At 31.3% G+C, this 25,011-nt stretch overlaps 1 protein-coding gene across 1 annotated transcript; it reads left to right on the plus strand.

Annotated features, from left to right (window-relative positions):
- The first annotated feature begins 23,302 nt into the window (after nt 1–23,302).
- On the plus strand, nt 23,303–24,401 carry LOC141660978 (putative BPI/LBP family protein At1g04970). Its single transcript, XM_074467954.1, has 3 exons — nt 23,303–23,665; nt 23,828–24,097; nt 24,282–24,401. Exons 1-3 carry the CDS (start codon nt 23,303–23,305, stop codon nt 24,399–24,401), a joined length of 753 nt encoding a protein of 250 aa, XP_074324055.1.
- Nucleotides 24,402–25,011: the final 610 nt, after the last annotated feature.

Genomic DNA, 25,011 nt, shown 5'->3' on the forward strand with positions numbered 1-25,011 from the left:
CAAGAGTCCTACTTCCCTTTAGTCCTTGCAACGAATTGCAAATATGAGAACCACAGGCGGTATCTAATACCCAAGTAGAAATTTGACCTAGTGACATATTAACTTCGATCATGAACATGCCTGAATCAGAAGCGGTAGTCTTACTACCCTTCTTCTTCTTCAATTTTGTAAGGTAAACCTTGCAGTTCCTCTTCCAGTGCCCCAACTTGTTACAGTGAAAACAAACAGCTAAATTAGGACCAGTCAACTTGTGAGCATCTAGTATGCTCCGGAGTGATAGTTCAGAAGACATGACGAATATAGTAAATCTGTAAATGATAAAGACATTACAACACTTAGCAAATATTCAATTTCATTTCAAAACACTATATGAATCGGGTCTTTATTCATAAGTGTCTCCCACTAGTTTATCTAATTTTTTCAACCCCCTAAGTGAAAATTAAGCATTCATGATGCTAGTGGGAATAGGGATCCTACATTCCATCACACAACCTCGGCTGTGGCACGAAACGTCATGTGATGTGCAATAGGCAGACAACTCTTGTCAATTACATCTTATGTTATTCCCTAATATAAGTTTAGCCTCTTGAATAATTGAGTCACGGTTGTGGTACAACAAACTCAATATTCTAAGTCAAGTCTAACCCAACATTTCGTACAATTGAATCAGTTTCCAACGGCCCACGGCAGTAGCATGTACCGACCTTTAGATTCTAATTCAATGTACACATCTCTATGTAATAGACAAGTATTTCTTATTTTGAAATCAAAGCCCTCGGCTGTAGCACGAAACGACAATGATATAAAAATAAGAACCACTTTCTACCATGTTGGAAGGCTATGACCGACACAAGCCCGTTGTGTCATTGGCCAATTACTACTTGATATTATTTAATTTTAGAGGGATTATATTACGTTACAATCATAATCATATTATAAAGAGATTCTTCCTTTTAAATTAAATATTTCAAATCAATAACCGATAATCAGATGATTCCCAGATCGGGTGGAGCATTGTCAAGAGGCGTCACTTAATAACCCTTTCTTACAGATAGAAATCTGTTGTTGACAGAATCATCCTTTCTCTCAATATTGAAAATTCATATTAATTACGTGTTTCATAAACACAAGAATCTCATGATCGTATTCATAATATTTATTGTTAAGGCAAGAAACGATTCCTATTCTAGATTTTCTAGAGCACGCCTTATATTGATTTAAGTTCACCTAAATCTATCATCGCATGGTAAACATAGGCATATATCTCATATATAAAATTAAATAAACAAGTAAATGTAAAGTGCAATAAAGTAAATGTGTTTGGTTATGGCCCAATCCTATGTGATCTTTATCAAGCTCATGATAAAGATCAAGGTCAATCTAATATGGTGATGGAAATAAATACAACTACTTATTACATAAGTCTTCTTCTTTGTTTAGACTTCTTGTATGCCTCATCTTCATCTTTGTATAACCTCCATTGGATAGCCTTCTTGAGTCTTCAATTACATTACTTGATTGAAAGTAATATTAATCTAATGAACTTACAAGAATAACTCGAGTTGCATTCGAGATTTATGATTACAAAGATTGACGACATGCAAGTCGTATTTAAAACCAAAACCAAAACCATTACACTAAGGTCGAAAGGCCATAACCATCCACCATCCTCATACAACACATAAAAGCATGTTAAAACACATAATCTGATCTTAACATATCATATTATCCATGATCTAATCATAAAAAGAAAATATGACAAAAATCAGAAAAATCAGAATCAAATTAGAAAAACAAGAATCACTGTTTACGGGCAATAAATGACGTCAAACGCCTTACAGACAAGTCGTTGATAGCTTTAGCTATAAGTTTTGTTCAGACGCTCGTTTACCTATGGAATAGGGTATTCGTTTGCGTAAATCGGACACCAGACCCAGATTTCAGCAAATCTGCAGCAGCCAATTCAGAATCCGTATCTAATATGATTCTCATAATTAGAACAAATATAAATCATGTATATATCAGTATATATACAGATTACATAATCATCTTATGATTATACAACTCACATGAATATCATATATTCAAAAACATACATATATAAGCATATTATATCAACATCAAATCATGACGAATCACGTACATGCTCATATATCGAAAACAGTTAAACACATAAATAAATTAAAAACTTTTCGCAAGTAGCTCTGATGCCATTGAAGGGTTTTTAGCACATAAACGCAACGAAAACGTAAATTTAAATCTTAAAAAAAAACGAAACCCTCCGCAGGATCCATGCGAAAAATAATATTTAATTCGTAGTTCAGTATGTTTACCTTAAGAAGCTTTACGTTAATGAAAAGATGGAGGTCTTTAATGGCGATCCAAAAACGATGAACGAAGATCCTTAGCTGCTCCTCAAGTGTGAAACACTCCACCGATATCCACCAAGAAAATGATGTAATGAAGGAGGAGGAGATGGAGAGAATTAGGGTTTTGTAAATCTTTTTGGTTGAGGCAAAAATAGGGTCTATAATAGTATATTTATAGGCAAAATTTTCAGCTGAAAATTTTCCCATAAAATATTATTATTATTAACCCTTTATTATTCTCACTAATAATTAAAACACCTTTTAATTATTAATCCTTTTTCTAAACACTTTAGAAATAATTCTCTCACTTGATTTAATTTCCAAAAATTAAATTCTTAATTAATAATATTAAGAACTTTTTCTTAATTAATTTATAATCAATTAAATCTCATTTAATCAATTATTAAATTTGCTAATTAATTATTTATTTCATAAATAAATAATTATCAGCCATTATTAATTAATTTCTCCACCATTAAATCATTCTCTTTTATGGTGTGACCCTGTAGGTTCAATATTAAGCCGGTAGTAGAAATAAATAATAATAAAACTATTTTATCATTATTTATATAAATTCTCTAATTCATTAAATATGATTAATTAATTAATCATATTTATTCTACATCGTGAGGGATACTTCTCAGCATATCGCGACTATCCGGATAATACGAATTTACAGTTTAGAATACCAAGAACCTATTCAGTGAGTAGTTACCGTATAATTAATTCCTTCTACCCTGCAATGTCACGATTAAATACAAGGCATGGAACTTGTGTCAAGCCTATCTTATTTAATCACTTGCTTTCCCATTCACTATGCTTAGTTCTATTTAATGTAAATTAGAAACTCCTTTCTAATTTCATTTACTCTGGCCAGAGATTCCTGAACTAACATAAGTGGATCAGCATTGAACATTCTCTTCCTACACTGGAAGGGGTAGATCCTTTATTGATCATACACTATCTTCGTGTACAAATTCCTATACCCAGTAGAACCCTTATAATAGTCCCTTGAGACTAAGAACTAAACCAAAGCATAGTTCAGTGTACACAAGATGACTATGATGACCTCAAATCTAAGGATACTTGTACAACTATCACTATGTGAACAGCTGCTGACATGTGAGTGAACTCCATCAGTTGTTCAGCTGTGTGAGTCATGTTCAGTGAACTTATTCTATAATAAGCACCTACGTACTAGCTATAGTGTCACCACACAAATGTCTATGAGAACAGATATCCTTCATAATGAAGCAAGCATAGTATGTACCAATCTTTGAGGATTATTAATTACCAGTTAGTAATCGTACGACCAGGAACTATTTAAGTTTAGAGTTATCATCTTTTAGGTCTCATTATTATGATCTCATCACAATCCATAAAAAGCTTTACTCTAAACTGTGGTATATCTTATTTAAACATTTAAATAAATAGAGCCGCAATAAAAACAAAACAAGTCTTTTATTAATATCAATGAAATCAAAACAGATTACATAAAAGTTATTCCTAAATCCTCATACATGATTGGACTTAGGACATATCTCTTTCAACAAGTCTAGTTAATAAATTGCATATACTTAACTGTGATCATATGCTCCAAGGTGTAATAATGATAATATATAGTAGTGTATGTTTATTTGAGGTCTTATATGGAATAAGACACTAAATGCTACTTGGAGTCGAATTGTGCATTAGCATTAGGGTCGATTTTTCTTATAAGAGTCTTTTATAATGAGAGTTATTATTGTTATGTAGGATCAAGTGAAGATAGAAATCTTGTCGTCAAGGTCGAGTAGTGCTCCCGGTTGCTCCTAAGCCAAGTCGAGTTCTAGAGAAAGCCTTCTTTAAGGCAAGTGTCCTTGAACCTTCTTGTGATATGTTGCAAGTTTATTCTGAACTTTTCTTAAGATATATTGCAAGTGTTTATCCCTTGTAACATCTATTTTTATGCAAGTAAATTAATCTTAAATTGAGTTTTTACAAATATTATGCCATGCTTGTGATTATCACAATTGTTCCAAGTTCATTTATGCACTATTAAAGATCATTCGCTTATCTACGCCTGGCCACAACTTGACTTAGTACCTATAATTAATATACTTCGATTGCTCATACCATACCAAAATACCTTTGTAAGCTCCAATATTTCAATTTTCATGATCATAAAACTCCTATTTATTGGATATTATATCCCTATACCCCTGATACCTTGAGATATCAATAATCCAAATTCATACTTCTTCATTACTCTATATTAACATACCCAAATTTGTAACTAGATATATGCCATGTATTACCCTCAAAATTTAAGATCCCTATCTTGTTGATTATTGTTATGATTCTTTTTCAATACTTTCTTCCTTGGTTGATAAACCATTGATATTCATCATTTATGGCCCTGCTAGTGAAAAGATAATTCATTTCTGATAAGAGTTCCATAACTTCAATCCTTGACTGATAATTTAAACTCTATTGTTTAGATACCTTGTGATTTCTCCATAGCATCCGTTTTATAAAAGATAATTGTTTTCAAATAAAAGAATGTTTCTTGAGATTTGTAACGACCGGGAAATTACGATTATTTTAGATTATATTAAATAGGTATTATATGATTTATGATATTATTTATGACTAATCATAAAGATTAGCTGTTATGTGATATATATATATGTTCTGTGTGGTTCAGGTTATTTTTTTGGTATTTTATTACGTGTTAAATGGATTTATATTAAAAGTTATACTATCCAGTTTTTGTTTTAATAGCTATTATTTCGTATAGAGCAATTGGCATTATTTTGCATAATATGGCATATACCATACTGATTTTCCGAAAATCTAGTTAATTTAGGGAGCGTTTTGTTTCGTGAAAAATGACTTTTCTGGGCCCCTATCGAGACGTAAAAGCTCACAAAAATTGTATTTTTATTTTTATAAAATTGTGGAACTATCAAATATTTGATATTTTTGCATTTTTGGATTATTCGTAACTTTTGAGAATTTTTGACATAATTTTTGTATTCTTGGATTAAAAATTATTTCCCGTTAATTATTAATTTTTGGCTAATTATTTTTATTAAATGATATAATTAGGCCCTAAATAATTTTGGGAGTATTATTTTTATAACTATAAATACCATTTAATTATTATTTTATTATATACAAATCAGAAAATAAATAATAATTCTGAAAAATTCTCTGAAATTGTTCTTCGTGTTCTTGAGAATCAAAGCATGAATTTGAAGTGATCTGGAAAGCAAAACAATTGATGTTTGTAACCAAAATGAAGCTCTCGAGGAGCTCTACAAGATTATATCATCAAAAGGTACCTAAGACCGGTAGCCGGATTTTACAGAATCCCGGCGAACCTGGCTGTTCTTCCGTGACCCGGGTTTGACCCGTTTAATTCTTTCCCAAAACCCGGTTTTAATCCTTAAAACCCCAATTCCCTTTTCCTAATTATATTTTTTAATTTCATTTTAAAAATAAATATAAAATCAGTTTATTTAATTAAGTAAATTGATTAATTAATTTAGATTAATTAATTGATTTATTTAATAAATAAATCTGATTAATTTTAAATATTTTCTGAAATTCAAAATTATTTATCTAATTATTCATTTATTTATTTATTAATTATTATTTAATTAAATTGATTAATTATTTGATAATTAATCAGTTTGTTTAAATAATTTGTTTTAAATTCATTTAATTTCTAATAATTATGGAAACATCATTTTAATTTTGATTTTTCCCTAAATAATGATTTAGAAATTATTTTAAACTTTGAAAAATTATTTTTGAGATGTTTAAAATTCAATTAAAGTTTTTATTAATTAAATTATTCTTATTTTATTCATAATAAATACACTGTTCGTTCGTTTAATATGAAACGAATGCGTTTAGACTCAGAAAAATATTCTACTTCTAATAAAAATACTTTCAAGACCTAAATTCTTTTGTATTGAAAGGTCGCTTGTTTTGTGAGTTGTCCTGAGTCATTTATTGATCGATAAATACAATTTTTGACCCAATTTCAATTCTAAAAGTATCGAGACCTATCTTTTGGCTATTCAACTTATGTGTTACATGAATTATGTGACAACGGGTTATATGAATAACATGATTATGTTCCTTATGTGTACGTGTTATGTAATTGTGAATCCACGTGTCTTTTAAATATTATCTTACTAAAATATGACCCTTGTCTGTTATTAACGGTTGGATAGAATACAAGGATATACGTAAAATAGACAATTATATTTTATCAGATAATTGAAATGGTATCTTTTATGATAGATACACATAGTTCGAGAAGTTCAAAGCCAGACAGTGATAATAAAAGTAAAGCTTAATTTTGTGTAGTACTAAGACAAGTAAATACATATTAGTGATAAATATAGAATGGTGATTGACAAGAATGATCATATAGCCTATCACTGGAAACACAGATATACCAGAACTGAGTTATATGGCAAATAGCTAAAGATCAAAGGATTATCAATTGAGGCAAGTATTCCTACACTTTATTCTGATATACTGCTAGTATTTATTTCCTATTCTAAGTTCAGAGTAGTTAAATGTTTTTAACTTCCCAGCAATTACTCTTAATTATGCAAGTACCTTTTATTATTGTTCCTTTATTATCGATTGATCTCTTGAGCAAATACCTATTATTCCGGGTTATTTGAGAATCCTGAATCAGGATGTTTTGAAATCAAAAAGATTTGATATCAAAATACTCTACGGACTGGATGGTTATGATGAGGGCCAGAATTAAATTGGACCCTATGGGTCGGGGATGGACCGTACACTTAATTACGGAGGTTATAATGCCTGGGTACCTTGATGAATCTATACAGATGAGTATATATTTGTACTATATCCTGACTGATCAGCAGGGTATGAGTACGAATGTTGGTTCTAGTATCCAGTCTAATTTATTGTTGATCTCCATTAACAACATTCCCTCTTGAAAAGTTCTATGATTACAAAACCAGACAAAAACCTGATTTAAAAGATGAATCAGAAAATTGCTCGTCGCGTTTGATTTATGATTAAGGGCTAATAAAGTCCAATGTTTATTCGCTCAACTACTTTAAATACATAAAAATGTTTATCAATTATTTTAAAATTGTGTCCAAAAATTTCTTTAGATATTGATACTTGGAAATCAGTTATGATACTTGCTGGGCATTTTTGGCTCACTCTTGCTTTGTGATTTCTTATTTCTTTCAGAATCAAATGAGGATAAAAGTGAATAGCTCTTAATAAATGGCAGAAATTAGATAGATCTAAGCTATAAGAGGATGGTGATGTTAGAATGAATAAAACAAAGGAGTCAGTACAGAGGTAATAAACTTGTATTTAGTTGTTGTAGATTTTAGAAGGTTAGATTCTTATTTCATACTGTAACTTGTAAACAATCCGGAATTGAGGGGTCATCTTTATATTATTTTATATTATGTAAAGATTGTTTAGTGATACCAAATCCTGATCCCGGATTTGAGGATGTTACAAGTTGGTATCAGAGAAACAGGTTATTGGTCCCTGAAATAAGAATAGGTGGGAGTAAGATAGGTGTAACAAGCCATATAAGATAGGAAATACCCTAAGTATACTCATTTTGAGTTCAAATTGGGTGCAAATTAGGATTAGCGGATCTGATAGGGATTAGTAAGATAGGATATTGCTAAGAGAAGTGTAAGGTTAATATATTGACGCTATAGATATATTGAGTTCCCAGATCCTATAGTTGTGAAGAGTCGACAGCTCGACAGAGACTAGGTAAATTACCCTACTTTTCATATGGATATAAAGAAAAATGCGATTGATTCTTGTGAGAACTTCGTAAAAGGAAAGACAGATGAGTTCCAGTCTGATCCAACTTAAAATTATATAGTAGGAAAAGCCCTGAACTATAGGTAAAGAGTTGATTGAAGCTGACGGAGAGCCAACATTGCAAATTTTAAAGGCACTATCGCTGCGAGAAGTTTCTTATCACTTTTCGGGCTCCGCACAAGGAATGACATCTACCTTATTTGATATACTTAAGATTAGCAAGAAGAGATAATTTTATTTATGGATAGAATGTTGAATTGCGTAAGTTGAGTGTAAGTATGACATTAAGGACGATGATGAGAATATCAATGATAGTATTAGATGTCAACATTAGAGTAGGATCATGAATAAGATAGTAGACAATGGTAAATGAAGTTTTCATCGACTAATGAATGTGAAATGAACCTAAGGAGGAGTAAAAGATATATGAAGGTGAATGGACCCTTATGTGGTTGTTTCCTTAATTGGTTACCTTAGTGGTGGGATATGAGAATAACAAACAACTTATATAGTAATGACGACCATGTGCGCGATTTTCAAAATTTTTAAAAAAATAGAAAAATAATTCCTTAATAAATTTCTAAAAGATCTTTACATAAAATGAGTTTTAAAAATTTGGTTGTCAAATTACTAATTGAGCTTCTTGTTGTTATAATAAGTAAATTACCTGGAAAAGTAATGGATCTAGACTCAGTATTGTTAGTTCAGAGGGCCAAGTAGACCCGTTAATATGGAGAATCTTAAAAATTTATCGGAAGAGTACAAACCTTGTTTAATAATATCAACATGCAAAAACATTATTTATCCAATTTACTAAATTATTAAAGTTTAAAAAGGTTCGTGGGTCCAAAAGAAGTCGAGGATGATTGAAGGAAATGAAGGAATCTTCCAGACTATTGAAAGAAGAATAATATTCCTATCGACGGAGTCGAGGTGTTGCATGATCGATTGTTATTCTACGCGGCATAGATGAAATAAGAAGCTATGACTATAAATCCCGTAAGGACGTGATTATGGTCGAATTATTAAAGCGGTAGACACGGAGGCATGACACTAAAATTACAAGACTTAAGAGTAGATAATTGGCATAGTAGGCGAATTTACAAAGGCATTCTATGAGGATTTTCCGAAGCTATTATATGACTTGGATTTGTAATCAATTGATCGAATGAGCCTTGACGGTATACATAAGTAAAATATGGATGGTGACCAATGATGACATTCTTTTCTCTAGCACGACAGCGTAAATTCTTCTTAATTCTTGAGTAAGTATAAATTCCTTTCATTATTCCGTTCAATGAAGGAATAGAGAAGAAGATATTATAGTATCCCTTTTCAAATCATTCCTTCTTCCAAAATAATTCCTTCTAATTGAGATAAGCAGTTTTATGGTGTGACGATTTGTCAGAATGACAAAGAGTCTGGTGGGACGCAACCTGATCATGTGTTGTGTACCATATAGTATGAAAGACTGGCCATCTGGAGTACAAATATGGTTGTCTCATTCATATCTAAGTTATCATTTATTTTTCTTTTTAGTCATGATTTATTGACTTATGAATTCTTTCACTTGTTTTCTTGCACTGTTGTTCTATACACAGCTTTCCAATCAAAATCATATACACAAATTCTCTTCTTATGTAAGGTCTATCCCTTGAAGGTTTTAAAGGAAGTGAAATAATTCCGTATAGTAGATGGAAATTACATGTTGAGCATAGATATGATTGCAAGATGATAAATGGTGGACATTCACGCGCAAAGAAGAATCGATATACAGATAAAGTGGTGGTTACGAGACATCAAGTTAGGAGCAGATATCTGTTATTCATGATATATTTCAAGTATAAGATTTTTCCATGAAATGAATTAGTTAGTAAAATGTTTGGCTAGACAGCAGAAAAAATGAAGGAATTTCCAAGAATGAACAGGATGAGTGATTAACACGTTGAGAAGGTGAAGCATACCTCAACCATGTGAGAGATACCTGGCATATGGGTTTGAGAATCGAAGGAATTTTGATTATAAATAAATGTCAGGCGTGTTCTTCAAGGAATTGTTAGGCTTCCCAACTCAAGTAAGTTAGTTATGGTGAATTTGACGCCCATAACTGAGCCAGCGATGAAGGTTCTGTACAAGAACATTAGTGGAAATGGAGAAATGGTGATCCAACTGTAAAATCTTTTAGGAAGTAACGCTTTAAAACCAAATGAATTCTCACAAATTATGATAATGTTGGTTGAGACCATGTGTTGATTATCATAAGTTGAAGAAGTTAATTAATGAAAATGAGTGTATATCGTCAAGGACAGAGGATTTGTGTGATTAGTTGAAAAATGCAGTATAATTCTTAAAAAGTAATTATATACATGTATCAATGGTAATAAATAAGATTAAAAGATATCTTTAAGATGGATTTATGAACAGGTATAAGTGATATGAACCATTAATTGGAGAGCTTGGATTTAAAGATAAGTTAAAAGAATCATGGAATAAAGTTTTTGAGAAATAACAAGATAAATTTTAAGTTCATTAGGTATATTTTGTGATATTTTAAAAAATTGAGGAAAGGTATGGTTATATTAATTAATTAGTGGTTTGTTTATGACCTTAGTCTAATTAAGAAATGTATACTATGTCAGTTAGTAGTATATGTGGTTATCAACATGATATATTCTGAAGTTTAGTGAAGTGATGAGATTAGTGATGGTGGTGGATTGATATGATTATTGATTGTTGGTTGACTGTTGTTTGATTGTTGGTGTCGTCTTGAGTCCGACTGGTAGTCCATAATATAGAGGAGATGCTGCCCAAATTTTCAGAAAATACCCTGCTTTTAAAGGTAGAGAGTATACTTCTGTGTGTTATTGATATTTCTGTTGATATTCCAAATAATTGCGATCTTGGTTCCTGGAAAAGGTTGTTATGACCAAACTGACTTTTATGTAATTGGATTTTGATTTCATTTATCTAGTCATCATTTGGTTCAATTAATCAGTTCAAAGAGTTAATTGGTTAATTTTTCCAATATGTGGTCAGTTTGATGGAAATCGATTCTAATTAGATTAAATCAAATTCCAACATGATTTTCAGATCCGAAATCAAAGCAATTAGAAATTTGGAGGAAGTAAAGACACCAGTAGAATTTAGAAATTTAGTAGAATTGGCACGATGTTACTGCAAATGTGTGTGACCTTATCTAGATAAAATTGTCTTTTACAATAGACAAGAGAATTAAAAAGTTATTTGCACATGCAAGTGAAAAGAACATTTTCAAGAACTAAAGGTTCAAAATAAGAGCCAAGAGAAGGAAGGAAGAGAATGAAGAAAAGAGGTTGAATAAACGAGAGATTAGTAACTATGCTAATATGGATGTTGTTGGACGATTAAAAAGATTTTATCATCTGCAATAGAGTTTTAATAAAGGACTTGAAGGTATACTAATATAGAACGATGTTGTAATGAGAATTATTCTAAAATACTGGTAAACTCGAAAATACAAGTATTTGAGGTATGATAGAAGCTGACAATGTTAGCATGTAAACTAAGGAAAGAAATGCATTGATTATGTAGGAAAGAAGATATATAGCTGGCACAAACCTCGATAATCTAAAACATATCTTCAACTCGGGAAAGCCAAATATGAGACAAGGAATAGTTGGAGTTGATTAGAAATAAAAGTTGTGTGAATAGTGCTACTCTCAAGAATAATAAAACAGTTTAATTAGTTATGATGGGAAGTTTTCATTTCAGTGATAACCACAAAATGTCTTATCTAATTATGAATAAATCAGTACTATTGGGAAAAAGAATTCCCTTACGTTAAGAAGAAATAATGAACCAGGATAATGGAGAACTTAAATAGGAAAGGAAGTGGAATCAAAAGGATGATAAAGAAATTTTATGAGTTGTCAGGATATAAGTAAACTATAGACATCATGTGTGCCTAAGCTGAAGTAAAGGACAGAATGAAATGCCTATAACTGAAGATGGGATATTCATTCTGAGAATACGATTAAATATGGAGAGTTAAACAAAAATATTGATTGACCTGGCAGAAGAATGGAAATGGAAGGACAAGTAAATGTCATACCTACTGAAGAATCAAAGCCATCATCAACGGATAAACATACTATTGTAACCGTTTCAAAAATGAGTATAGCTCGTTAAGGAAGGATATAGTAGAAACACTTGAAAACCAAAGCCGAAGGAAGCGTTATTTGAATTATTATGGATAGGTTAACCAAAGCTAATCCTTCTCATATGAATAAATACTTTATTCCATAGGTAAGTTCGATATTGCTTAAGGGAGACTGTGGTACATCGTCAGATTCAAGTATGGATTGTAATTGGTCGACATTATTAGTGGACTAAAGATTTTGGCCGAAATATTGAAAATGTTGTGAACCAGGCTAAACCAGAATAAGATATATCACTCATGGATGAACGGGCACCATGTAAGGTGGAACTAAAAGATAGGGATTTGGCTAAACATTGATAACTCGACAGATTCAAGTTATTCCAAAAATATGATACAAGACATAGATGTAAAAGAAGACTTTATGATAATGTGGCATGAAGAAAATAATAAATGTTATATGTGGTGTAATGTTAGAGAAAAGCTTTGCAATAAATTTTATATCAGGAAATAAAATGATAACATGGGTTAAAATATTTGGGCGATGTATCCAGATTTGTATATTTTCTTCTAAATAGTAAGAGATTTTCGTTCGACAAATATATTCGATTGTGATTTAAGGAAATTAAATTATGATAATAAATTCATACGTCAACCGTATCCAGTCAAGATTTCCTCTTTAATTCTTAATTCTGAAACTAATTTTGTGAACGTTTAGAGACCAAATACACCAGGGGCTTGGTGTAACATTCACAGATGAAAGAAAAGAGCAAGGGAACAATTAATGAGCCTCAAATGCGACCGAAAGCGATTAGAAGCTAGGCTAGTAGAACAAAGAAATACGTGGAAAATGAAGTGAAAGAATCAGTAAAAGTGAAAGCGTTCATAAACAGGATTGATTAGAGTTAGAGAGAAAAGAGAGCTACTATGCATTATGTTGGTCTTTTTGAAACAATATGAGAGGCAGGAAGGTTATGTGTGAGCAGGCTGTATCGTCACTGGTGTGGCAAGTTCATAGGATGTTTATATGTGTATAACCACGAAGAATAATTTGGCCATATTATGTAAAAAAGGGAGAATTGAGTTAGGTCGTGTGAGCAACTGATAGAATGTTATGTCAACGAGAGGCTGTTGAAGAATGATTGATATGGTGAATTAAAGTTTATGAAAAGTTGTAAGGTTGAGAGATCAACCCGAGAAATTTTAAGTGAGATACTTGAAAAGTATCAATATTTGTTCATTAGCGTGATTCTGAGAACAAAATCCTTTTAAGGGGGAAGGATGTAATGACCGGGAAATTATGACTATTTTATATTATATTATATAGGTATTATGTGATTTATGATATTATAATCTATGACTGATCATAAAGATTGCTATTATGAGATATATATGTGTTCTGTGTGGTTCAGGTTATTTTCGGGTATTTTATTACGTGTTAAATGGATTTATATTAAAAGTTAAACTATCCGGGTTTCGTTTTAGTAGCTATTATTTCATATAGAGCAATTGGCATTATTTTGCATAATATGGCATATGCCCTACTGATTTTTCGAACATCCAGTTAATTTAGGGAGTGTTTTGTTTCGTGAAAAATGACTTTTCCGTGTCTTTACCGGGACGTAAAAGCCCATAAAACTTGTATTTTTATATTTATAAAATTGTGGGACTATCAAATACTAGATATTTTTGCATTTTTGGATTATTCGTAATTTTTGAGAATTTTGGACATAATTTTGTATTCATTGGATTAAAAATTCTTCCACGTTAATTATTAATTTTGGGCTAATTATTTTTATTAAATGATATAATTATGCCCTAAATAATTATGGGAGTATTACCTTTTATAACTATAAATACCATTTAAATATTATTTTATTATTATTTTATTATATAAAAATCAGAGAATAAATAATAATTCTGAAAATTTCTCTGAAATTGTTCTCGGTGTTCTTGAGAATCAAAGCATGATTTTGAAGTGATCTGGAAGGCAAAACCATTGATGTTTATAACCAAATCGAAGCTCTCGAGGAGCTCTACAAGATTATACCATCAAAAGGTACCTCAGATCAGTGATTTTTAAAATTTGATTTTAGGGTTTATGTTCGGATTTGGGGGTTTTTGATTTATGAATCGTTTATGGGATAGTTAAACCGAGTTCTTCATTGTTTTCGAATTTTTATTTTGATTTTAGAAGTTGTTATCGATTGTTTGATGTTATAAATTATTGGGTTAGATTATACATAAAACTGGCTTCAATTTGCTATATAAATCGTGAAATATGGTCGAGTTTTGAGAACAGCTGATCTATGGCCGAAAGTTTACCGATTTTTGATCGGCTTTTGATCGGAATCGACGAATTGTCGATTGTCGGTGTTGACTATTTCCGGGTGGATGTTGAGCGAAACCCCGTCAAAAAACGTGAGAAGGGGTGTTGTTTTCGAGCTAAACGAGGCTCACCGGGTACTCGCCGGAGTTCATACCGGTAGCCGGATTCTACAGAATCTCGGCGAACCCGGTTGTTCTTCTACGGAATCCTTAAACACCCAAATCCCTTTTCCTGATTATGTTTTTGAATTTTATTTTAAAAATAAACGCAAAATCAGTTTATTTAATTAAGTAAATTGATTAATTAATTTAGATTAATTAATTAATTTATTTAATAAATAAATCTGATTATTTTAAATATTTTCTAAAATTCAAAATTGTTTATCTATTTATTTATTTATTTATTTATTTACTTACTTATTTATTATTTATTATTTAATTAAAGTAATTAAATATTTGATAATTAATCAGTTTATTTAAATAATTTGTTTTAAATTCTGATTTTTCCCTAAATAATGATTTAAAAATTATTTTGAACTTTTAAAAATTATTTAGAGGTGTTTAAAATTCAATTTAAATTGTTATTAATTGAATTATTCTTATTTTATTCATAATAAATAGACCGTTCGTTCATTTTATACGAAACGAACGCGTCTAGACCAAAAAAAAATATTCTACTTCTGTTAAAAATACTTTCAAGACCTAAATTCTTTTGTATTGAAAGGTCGCTTATTTTGCGAGTTGTCCTGAGTTAGTTATTGATCGATAAATACTATTTTTGACCCAATTTCAATTTTAAATGTATCGAGACCTATCTTTTGGCTATTCGGCTTATGTCTTACATGAATTATGTGACTACGTGTTATATGAATAACATGATTATGTGTCTTATGTGTACGTGTTATGTAATTGTGAATCCACGTGTCTTTTAAACATTATCTGATTAAAATATGACCCTTGTCTGTTATTAACGGGTCGGTAGACGATAAGGAAAAGCATAAAATAGATAATTATATATTATCAGATAATTGAAATGGTATCTTTTATGATAGATACACATAGTTCGAGACGTTCAAAGCCATATAGTGATAATAGAAGTAAATCTTGATTGTGTGTAGTACTGAGAAGAGTAAATACATAATGGAGATAAATATAGAATGGTGATTGACAAGAAGGATCATATAGGTTATCACTAGAAACACAGATATACCAGAATTGAGTTATAATGCAAATAGCTAAGGATCAAAGGATTATCAATTGAGGCAAGTATTCCTAAACTTTCTTCTGATATACTTCTAGTATTTCTTTCCTATTATGAGTACTAAATAGTTAAATGTTTTATACTTCCCTGCAATTACTATTAATTATACAAGTACCTTTCATTATTGTTCCTATATTATCGATTGATCTCTTGAGCAAATACCTATTATTCTGGGTTATTTGTGAACCCTGAATCAGGATGTTTTGAAATCAAAATGATTTGATATAAAAATACTCTACGTACTTGATGGTTATGATGAGGGCCAGAATTGAACTAGACCCTATGGGCCGAGGATGGACCGGACCCTTAATTACGGAGGCCATAGTTCCTGGGTACCTCGATGGATCTATACAGATGAGTATAGATCTGTACTATATCCTGAATGATCAACAAGGTATGAGTACGAATGTTGGTTCTAGTATCCATTCAAATTAATTGTTGATTGCTATTAACGACATTCCCTCTTGAAAATTTCTTTGATTAAAAAACTGGACAAAAACCTGATTTAAAAGATGAATCAGAAAATTGCTCGTCACCTTTGATTTATGATTAAGGGCTACTTAAGTCCAATGTTTATTCACTCAACTACTTCAAATACATAAAAATGTTTATCAATTATTTAAAAATTGTGTCCATAAATTTCTTTGGATATTGATACTTGAAAATCAGTTATGATACTTGTTGGACATTTTTTGCTCACTCTTACTTTGTGAACTCTTATTTCTTTCAGAATCGAATGAGGAAAAACAGAAATAGCTCTTAATAGACAACATAAATTAGAGAGATCTTAGCTACAAGAGGATAGAATAAATAAAACAAGTGAGTCAGTAAAGAGTTAATAAACTTGTATTTAGTTGTTGTAGATTTTAGAAAGTTAGATACTTGTTTCATACCATAACCTGTAAACGATCCAGAATTGAGGGGTCATCTGTATATTATTTTATATTATGTAAAGATTGTTTAGTGACACCGAATCCTGACCCCGGATTTGAGGATGTTACAAGATTGGTGGATTGGTCTAAGATGCAAGTCCCTTTTACACTTATTATATTAGGCTTAAAAGTTTCCTAGGGATCCCAACTAAAATTTGTTAGAACCCATCGAGGTTCGGGATTACTTCGCGGCTGATCACCGGCTGTAATCCGTAGTGTCATAAAATGATTTTGAGCAATCAATTGGTTAAGAATGTTTTGACTTAAATAATGATGCTATCCATCCCAATTTCGATTTATAAATTGCTATGTTGTTAATTCTTGTCTTATGATATATCTTGCTGAACGTTTGGCTCACTTTTTGCTATTTACCCATATTATTACAGCTAGAAAGAATGGTTAAATTCAAGCAGACTGCTCGTAAGTCTACCGGTAGAGATGTTGAGGCTAATGTGAGAGCTCAGGTAGTATAATTGGTGTCTATGTGAGGACCGGTAGATATGTAAAAGTTGTAATAGTTGTAGTGTTGGACTATACAAACACTGAACCTTTGCGATCTTGGATTTTGTTATAAACAACCATTTATAATGACTTTATATTTATGAGTTGTTATTTGTTAGTTTTGTTTTCGGGTTGTGACACATTTTATTTGATTCAGTCTTGTTATGACTAATCAACTTTGGTTCAGTCTAGTTAAATACACTATTGGCATGAATCATTAATATTGTGACTTCAAAGTTTGATCATACAATGCTTTGCTCTGATATGAATATTTGATCTTGTAGCGTTAAACTTTCATTACTTTATGTAAATCTTATTAGTGTAGAACAGTTTCACCCCCTCTCTGTGGTAATATTCATATTGGACTAACATAATATGCTTTAAGCTAATGAGATTAATAGTTTTGTCAAAATAATCAAAAAGCATGCTCATCTGAGAAATCCTTCATTAATCCATGTGGTGGTAATTAAAGGTATATTTCTTTGATCTTGAAATTATAAGCTCTTTAATCTCTTTGTTATTGATCACTAAATTCTCTCATATTGTACTTTATAATTTTGTGATCATCAAACCTTGGTGGTTTTAGGAACTGAGTATGAGCCTATCAAACCCCAAAGGTTTTGACCCAAGTCATTAGAACCAAACACATCTCAAATAACATCCTTACCTTCCTTTGATATATTCACCATATTTTGCTCTGAAACACCTAATTTTCTTGAGATATTAACTTGGTGGTCAGCTAAATTAACCATTAAGTTTTGGAGTTGTCTTGAAAATTAGGATGTTAGGAATATATTGTAGGTTTGATGATATTTCACCAAAATACCTTAGTAGACTTAATTAAGTGTGTTTGTAACTTTCAACGAATAATCTTACTCTGTCATCCGTTGAAAGAGTAGCTTATGTTTAAATAAGTTTTTGTAGCACATTCATGTATACTTTAATGTCTTACAGAATAAAAAGTTGTAGGATATTCATGTTGACTACTAGAATGATAAGAAAAATAGGTTGGCTAATTGTAAATATTAGATAAATGAAATTGTGTCAACTGCTGTGGAAATACTTTCAACAGATAATTCTACAAGGCTTGGACGGATGACTCAAGATGCTCTCAACGGATGATGCAATACAGACTCAACGGATTATCTACAAAGTCTCGACGAATAAAAAATTCAAATAGCAATTGAAATAGACTTGACAGTCACATGGGTTAATTGTATACAAAAGGAATGTGGCAGCCTATTTGCAGGTTTATGAGAACAAAGAACCATTTCCATTTCCATGCTTACTTGAAGCAATACAAAGATGCTGGATAGAGATGAAGAAACATGTGATTAGACTTAAATGTTTTATTTTATATGTTTGTCTTTTTCATATATAACTTGGTGATATATAAACCAAGAGTAACAAGTAGAAAACGGATTAATTTAACTGAGAAATAGAAAAAACAACATCTGTTAGGAATTTCTCCGTTCTCTCTTTGTAAATTTACTTGTAAGCAGCTGTGTGCATTCTTGCATCACAGAGTTTTCTATCAATATATATCTCCAGTGGAAAGATCAATCCACCAGAAAGTTTTTAAATCTTTGTGTTTAACTACTTTGTGTTTTGAATACTTTTATATTTCATTCTGCACACTTGCATATTCAAAAACTGCTATATTTTGGTAAAGAATTTTTCTAATTTTCAAAAAGAAACCAAGAATTATATTCAACCCCCCTTCTGTAATTCTATTATTAGATTTTTTGGGAATAACAGAGGGAGATAGTGCCAAGAAGCACCACATAAGAAAAGAAAGGTCAAGCCTACATCTTTGTCTCTTACACAGTAGTGGAGTATTTAAACCTCGAGATATTTGTATGACCATTTTTATTCTCTTAAAATAATATAGAGCTGAAAAGGCACATAAAACAATTACTAGGTGCATTCTCCCAACAAAATATAATCTATTGAAATTCATCTGTCATCCAGGGCATCTGAATGAGTCACTACCCCTCGATTTAAATACTTCATATGCACACATGAGATTCACACACAAGGAAGGTATTGATGAAGCAATTGTTGCTAAACGATATCAAGGTCACTAACAATAGTTGGATCTTAATCTTTAGATCCTAGCCTCAAAATCCCTATACTCTGATCTTTGTTTTAAGGTTATGATCTTAGACAAGTGTTACATTTTTTTATGCTCTAACCTATGGATTGGTTTACGATTCTAGACCTTTAATTTATTTCAAGGTTCATAATCTAGGATAAAGGCAAGATTCTTGGATCATTCCTCTTATCTCTGATTTTGAATATTGGGTTCATGTTCCTGGATCATTATCTCTGATAAGTCTTCACAAAATTCAAACGAAATATCTGATCCCTAATGGCAGATCATTGATCATTGATTATCTTTCCCGAATTCAAATCCGAAAATGATTTTGACTTAGTCAAAATTATAATTTGTAAATGAAAACTTGGATATTATCTGACAAGTTTATAAGGTATACTTCATCACTGAAGTTGAGGGATATCAGGAATTTTTCCACTTAAAAGAATCCTAATTTGCCATCTCGGAAGGAAAATTTTTAAATCTCTTGATTGAGAGTTTTTATCCTTGAAGGTGGAATGCAACTTTTCTATAAAAAAAGATTTTCTTGCACGTACATTTGGATGTTTCGAGCTCTGGGTGAGTGACACACTATGAGACTGAGTGACAAACACTTGAGTGTAGAGTGGAGTGAAACACATTGTGAGATCACTAAACAGAAAGCACATAATTGCCTAAGGGATAGAAGAACCAGTTCTCTGCTGAAGCTGAAGGTTTATAGAAGATGTTAAAGATATAAAATAGTAATATTTACAAGTCCAAAACTGAATATTGAGAGCTGATTGAAGATCCATTTTTGGAGTTAGTTGAGTTATCCTCCAAACTGTTGCTTCTCCATTGTTATTTGACTTCCAGGTATAACAGTCAAGTAGGGGGAGATTGTTGAGCAAGAATTAAGTTGTATGTATAATTCAACAACGCTGGTTTGGATAACCCAATATTGAACAAAAGACTTGCAAATAATCCATTTTCCACTAGAATCATTACAAATTGGTTATTGGGTATATACATGATAATCTTGGTAGCTGCAGTGAAGAAGACGTCAATAGAAGTCCGTATGAAGTTCATTAATATGTTCAGGCGACGGAGGAATAAGGCTGAAGTCATTTGAAACAATTATTAAGATTAGTATGAAGACTTAAAGGATTCTATATGAAGTTGATTATATCTATTAGAAGACTTAACAATGGTTTTTAAAGTTTATAGTTCAAAGTCCTGAGAGCGGAACTAGTCGCCACTGAACCAGACCATTGCACTAGGCGTCAATGATTTGTGAAAGGAAACTAAGTACTATCTTTCAAAGGATTTTTAAGTGAGAATTTGTATCTGAATATGAAGGTTATATGGTGTTAGGAACACTACGCCATAGATTGGATTCTACAACCCTTCACAGTGGGGTTGCAAAGAAAAGTGTAATAGTAGCCTTCAAAACTAATGTCTACCGCAACCCCTCCTTTTTGATGTTGCGGTAGAGTCAAAATGTGTTACCAACATGACATATATAATTATAGATGTTTTCTTTGAATTTAACTAATTAGTAATTTTATACATAGGAATGAAATAATAATTGAAATATATATTTTATTTATTTTTAGAAGTTAATAATATTAGTGCCGTGATTTAAAATATTGTAATGATAATTCAACGCTTTATAAAACTTGACAAGTCACTAGTGGATATTTATTTACAATATTTTTATATTTTTTAATTTCTTTATTTTTCATAAAGAAATATTGAATACAATATTAATTAGTGTAGTTATATTTGAAATACATATTTTATTTATTTTTCAAAAATAATAATATTAGTGTAATTGAAAGTTTAAAAACTTATCAAGTCATTAGTGGATTGATTTACAATATACATAGTTGAATTTATTTATTATTCAAAACAATAAATATATATAAATATATATAAATAAATAATTGAGTTTTAAATGAAGTACATTTAAATAAATATCAAAACAATCTTTTTTCACAATTAATCATTTTCAACATATAAAATAATTTTAAATAAATATATTGAATTTAAATTTAAATTAAGTAAGGTATTTTCATATAAGTGTAAAAGACAAATATTCATTCTATTTTTATTTCCCCCTTAATCAAAGTTGTTGAAATTTCCGTCTTTGATATCAATTATTTCCCCTTCTTCTTCAGAAATACTAAATTAACTTTCATCTCTCTCCCTCTCTTCTCTCACAAATTTCTCTCTCTCATCTCTCACTCCCACCCTCATCTGAAACCCTCCATCTCTCTCTCGTCTCTCTCTCGTCTCTCACTATAATAAATCACCAGCACAACCACTCACCTCTGTTCTACTTACCACAAATTGCACTTACTTATGTTCCACTCCCCTCCCCCATATTCAACTCTATTCGATTTATCGAAACTCGACTCTCACTGACTCGATTCGTTTGAGTAGATGCTCAATTCGATTTTTTTGAAGAAGTATGTGGGCAAGATAAAAACTTCAAGTGTAAACTTGGATTATAATTTCAATTAAGTTTTAAATTGGGGATTTTTTGAACTGAAACCCTAATTTCTTTTATCTATTTTTTTCTTACTTTTAGTTGGAGATTTGTTTGACTTGATTGAGAATCTGGTTGCCATGGTGGGAATGAAGAAGAGCTCATCGATTACGAGGAAGATGACGAGAAAGCCCCTGACTCTGCCACTGCTAAGGCCAGCGGTGACGCCGTCAAAAAGTAAAATTTATAACTTGCTTTATATGTGTTTACTTATATTAAGTGCTTTGAATTTGAATTATTGCTTATGTTGAATTGTTTATTGTTTTGTTTGTGTAGAGGTTATGTTGGTATTCACAGCTCAGGATTCAGAGACTTCTTGTTGAAGCCGGAGCTTCTCCGAGCCATTGTGGATTCCGGATTTGAACATCCTTCGGAAGGCAAGATTTGATTTATTGGATCTTTAATTAGTCGAGTATATAAGTTGATGTTGTACAATATGCTTTTTATATGTATGTCGCTTGCTTGCTGTATTGTAGTGTAAATTAAATTATCTGAACTCGGATTACCTATATCGACTAACCTTGTCATATGTTGCTTATGTATTAAAAGTATTTTTCCTGCTTGTTGTCTTTTAATTAAAATAGTTATCTGAACTTAAAGAACTTTTACTGAGTAACCTTTTCATCAGTTGCTGTTGTATTAAAACTATTTCACCTGCTTGTTTTATCTGAACTTCTTATGAGTTCTCCTAAAATATGAAAGTTCTATATACAACCTTCTATTATAACTCTTGATCTATATAACAACTTAAAACCTTTATACAGGAATACAGCTAACGTAATGAAAGTGCTCTGACAGGCTATAAAAGTGAAACTTTAGCAACATAAATTTGAAGATTCTAGTATTTCTGTATAACTTTTTCATTTTTATCGTAAATAAGTGGACAAAAAAGTTTTGAGGATTGTTAAGTAATTGCAAGAGCATGCATCTAATTGTGACAAAAAAGACTTACTTGCTGATCGTATATGACATGAGGAGCAGCACCATTTTGTATATTGAAAACATAGAGGTTATTTCAGAATATGGATATTGATTTGTTGTCTGAAGTAAAAAGATTATGTTTTGAAATCTTGCATTACTATTATTCATCTCTTTTTCAAAGTGAACAATGCGCTATCGGTATCGGTTTTTTTTTAAGTAGAACGGTAACTTTCTAAGTCTTGTACATAGTTAAGTTGCAACTATGTAGAAGCATCTTTCGACTTTCTAACTTTCTTCTTTTCATTCGTTGTCTGTCCTTGATATATAAGGTATACCATGTTTGCTATTTTTAATGTAGATTGCCTACAATCTCCTGCAGTTAATCCTCTATTATGCTTCCCAAGGTAGCAGATGCTTTTAACGAAGATATTATCTCGTCAGTTGAAGATGCTGTCTCCAATAAATTCAAAGATGGAATCATATATGTTGATTGTTTTTTAGAGTCAGTTCCAAAAGAAATTCCAATAGACAACGTCACTGCAATTAACGTCACATTGGTGAATGACCTTGTGTTTAGTGATTCTTCATTTGAACTTGAGATTGATGGACTTTTCACCGCAAATGATGAAAGTGTGATTTCCAGCCTTCAGAGAGAAGCAAAAGATGATTCAAATTCTTGTGAGGGTCTGAATAAGATGATTTGGATATCATTGCATGAAAAAGTCCTTGACTCAGCTGTGTCAGTTTATTTTGAAGTAAGATCTTATCCTTTAGACCTTCACTATGAATTTAGTACCTTTAAGATCGAAAGAATATGGAGTATTCTACTAAGAATAACTCAATACTGATATATTATACACAAATGCATGGTATTATATTTCTGGTCTCGGGGTTGATTTAATTTTTTTTCATTTCAGGCATATATGATGCAGTGGGTTGTCGATCAACTTCCTGGTCAATTTTTGTTAAATACTGCTGGTTGGAAACATGTCATTCCTCAGCTGTACAAGAAATTTCCGAATGATGACATGAAATTGAATATTTCAATATCTTCACCACTAACCATTAACATTCAACGCCAGAACATTGACGTTACAGTTGACTTAGATATGACAGTTTATGTTGTCGATTCTACTTTGATCAACATAATAGATTTTGAAAAGTTCCCCGATGTCTTTTTTCTCCTGGTTTGCATTTTCTAATTGATAAGAACTGTTTTTCTAGTCCTCTATACATTGACTTGGAAACCTTTTGTGTGTTGTAGTGTCTGCTATGGTACCTTGGGCGATAAAAGATGCGTATGAAGATCCTTGTTAATTCTTTTTTATGTAATAGATTACTAGTCTTGTATGTGTCTTTCTTTACTTGTAGATTCTGTTTGATATTAACTTTTTGTATGACAGAAAATATTATACAGGAATTCAAGAAAATATGAATGTGCCTCACAATGGAGAGAAACAACCACATGGAAGAAGAATCATTGTCAAATAACGTCCAACAAACACCATGTAATTTCATAGCATTAGTAAACAACTGCATGCGAATCTTCATATAGAATTGTAATGATCCTGTCAAAAGGCAAAATGTAGTCTCATTGGTTCAAGTTTATTTATATAAGGATGGTAGTATGGTGATGGTGAAGGTAGTGGTATATGGTTGGTGGATTGATGTTTATGGTTTGTGGATTGTGAATTGTGTTGGTTTTAAGATAATTATCTTATTTATGGGCATGTTAATTTACAAACAGTTCCTAGCATTTTTTTTTGTAAAAGCGTTGCAATAGGTCTTTATAGTGTTCCTAATAATCACTAAAAAATGTTGCTAAAAACACTAAAAAGCGTTGCAAAAAAAACTAAAAAACATTGTAAAAAGGTTGTATCGATACCCCACATGTGGGCCCATTGTGGGGCCCACAAATATTGTACTAATAGCCCAAACCCTACTGTAACACTTTTCAGGACCTATTGCAACCCCATTGGTATTGCAATAGCACGTTTCTGTAACGGATAACCAAGGGTTGCAATAGGGTGTCACCGGGGTTGCAAAAAACTCTCTTGCAACGCCTAAAATTGCAACCCCGAAAAACGTCGCCATAGCCTTT

The sequence above is a fragment of the Apium graveolens genome, chromosome 5 (genome assembly GCF_009905375.1).
Source record: "Apium graveolens cultivar Ventura chromosome 5, ASM990537v1, whole genome shotgun sequence".
Classification (NCBI taxonomy): domain Eukaryota; kingdom Viridiplantae; phylum Streptophyta; class Magnoliopsida; order Apiales; family Apiaceae; genus Apium; species Apium graveolens.

What these genes read in the sequence shown, in the direction of transcription:
- LOC141660978 (XM_074467954.1), top strand. Translation starts at nt 23,303, where the DNA reads ATGCTTCCCAAGGTAGCAGATGCTTTTAACGAAGATATTATCTCGTCA. An exon ending in CTGTGTCAGTTTATTTTGAA is followed by an intron (nt 23,666 to 23,827) that starts GTAAGATCTTAT and finishes TTTTCATTTCAG; the next exon opens with GCATATATGATGCAGTGGGT. An exon ending in CCGATGTCTTTTTTCTCCTG is followed by an intron (nt 24,098 to 24,281) that starts GTTTGCATTTTC and finishes CTTTACTTGTAG; the next exon opens with ATTCTGTTTGATATTAACTT.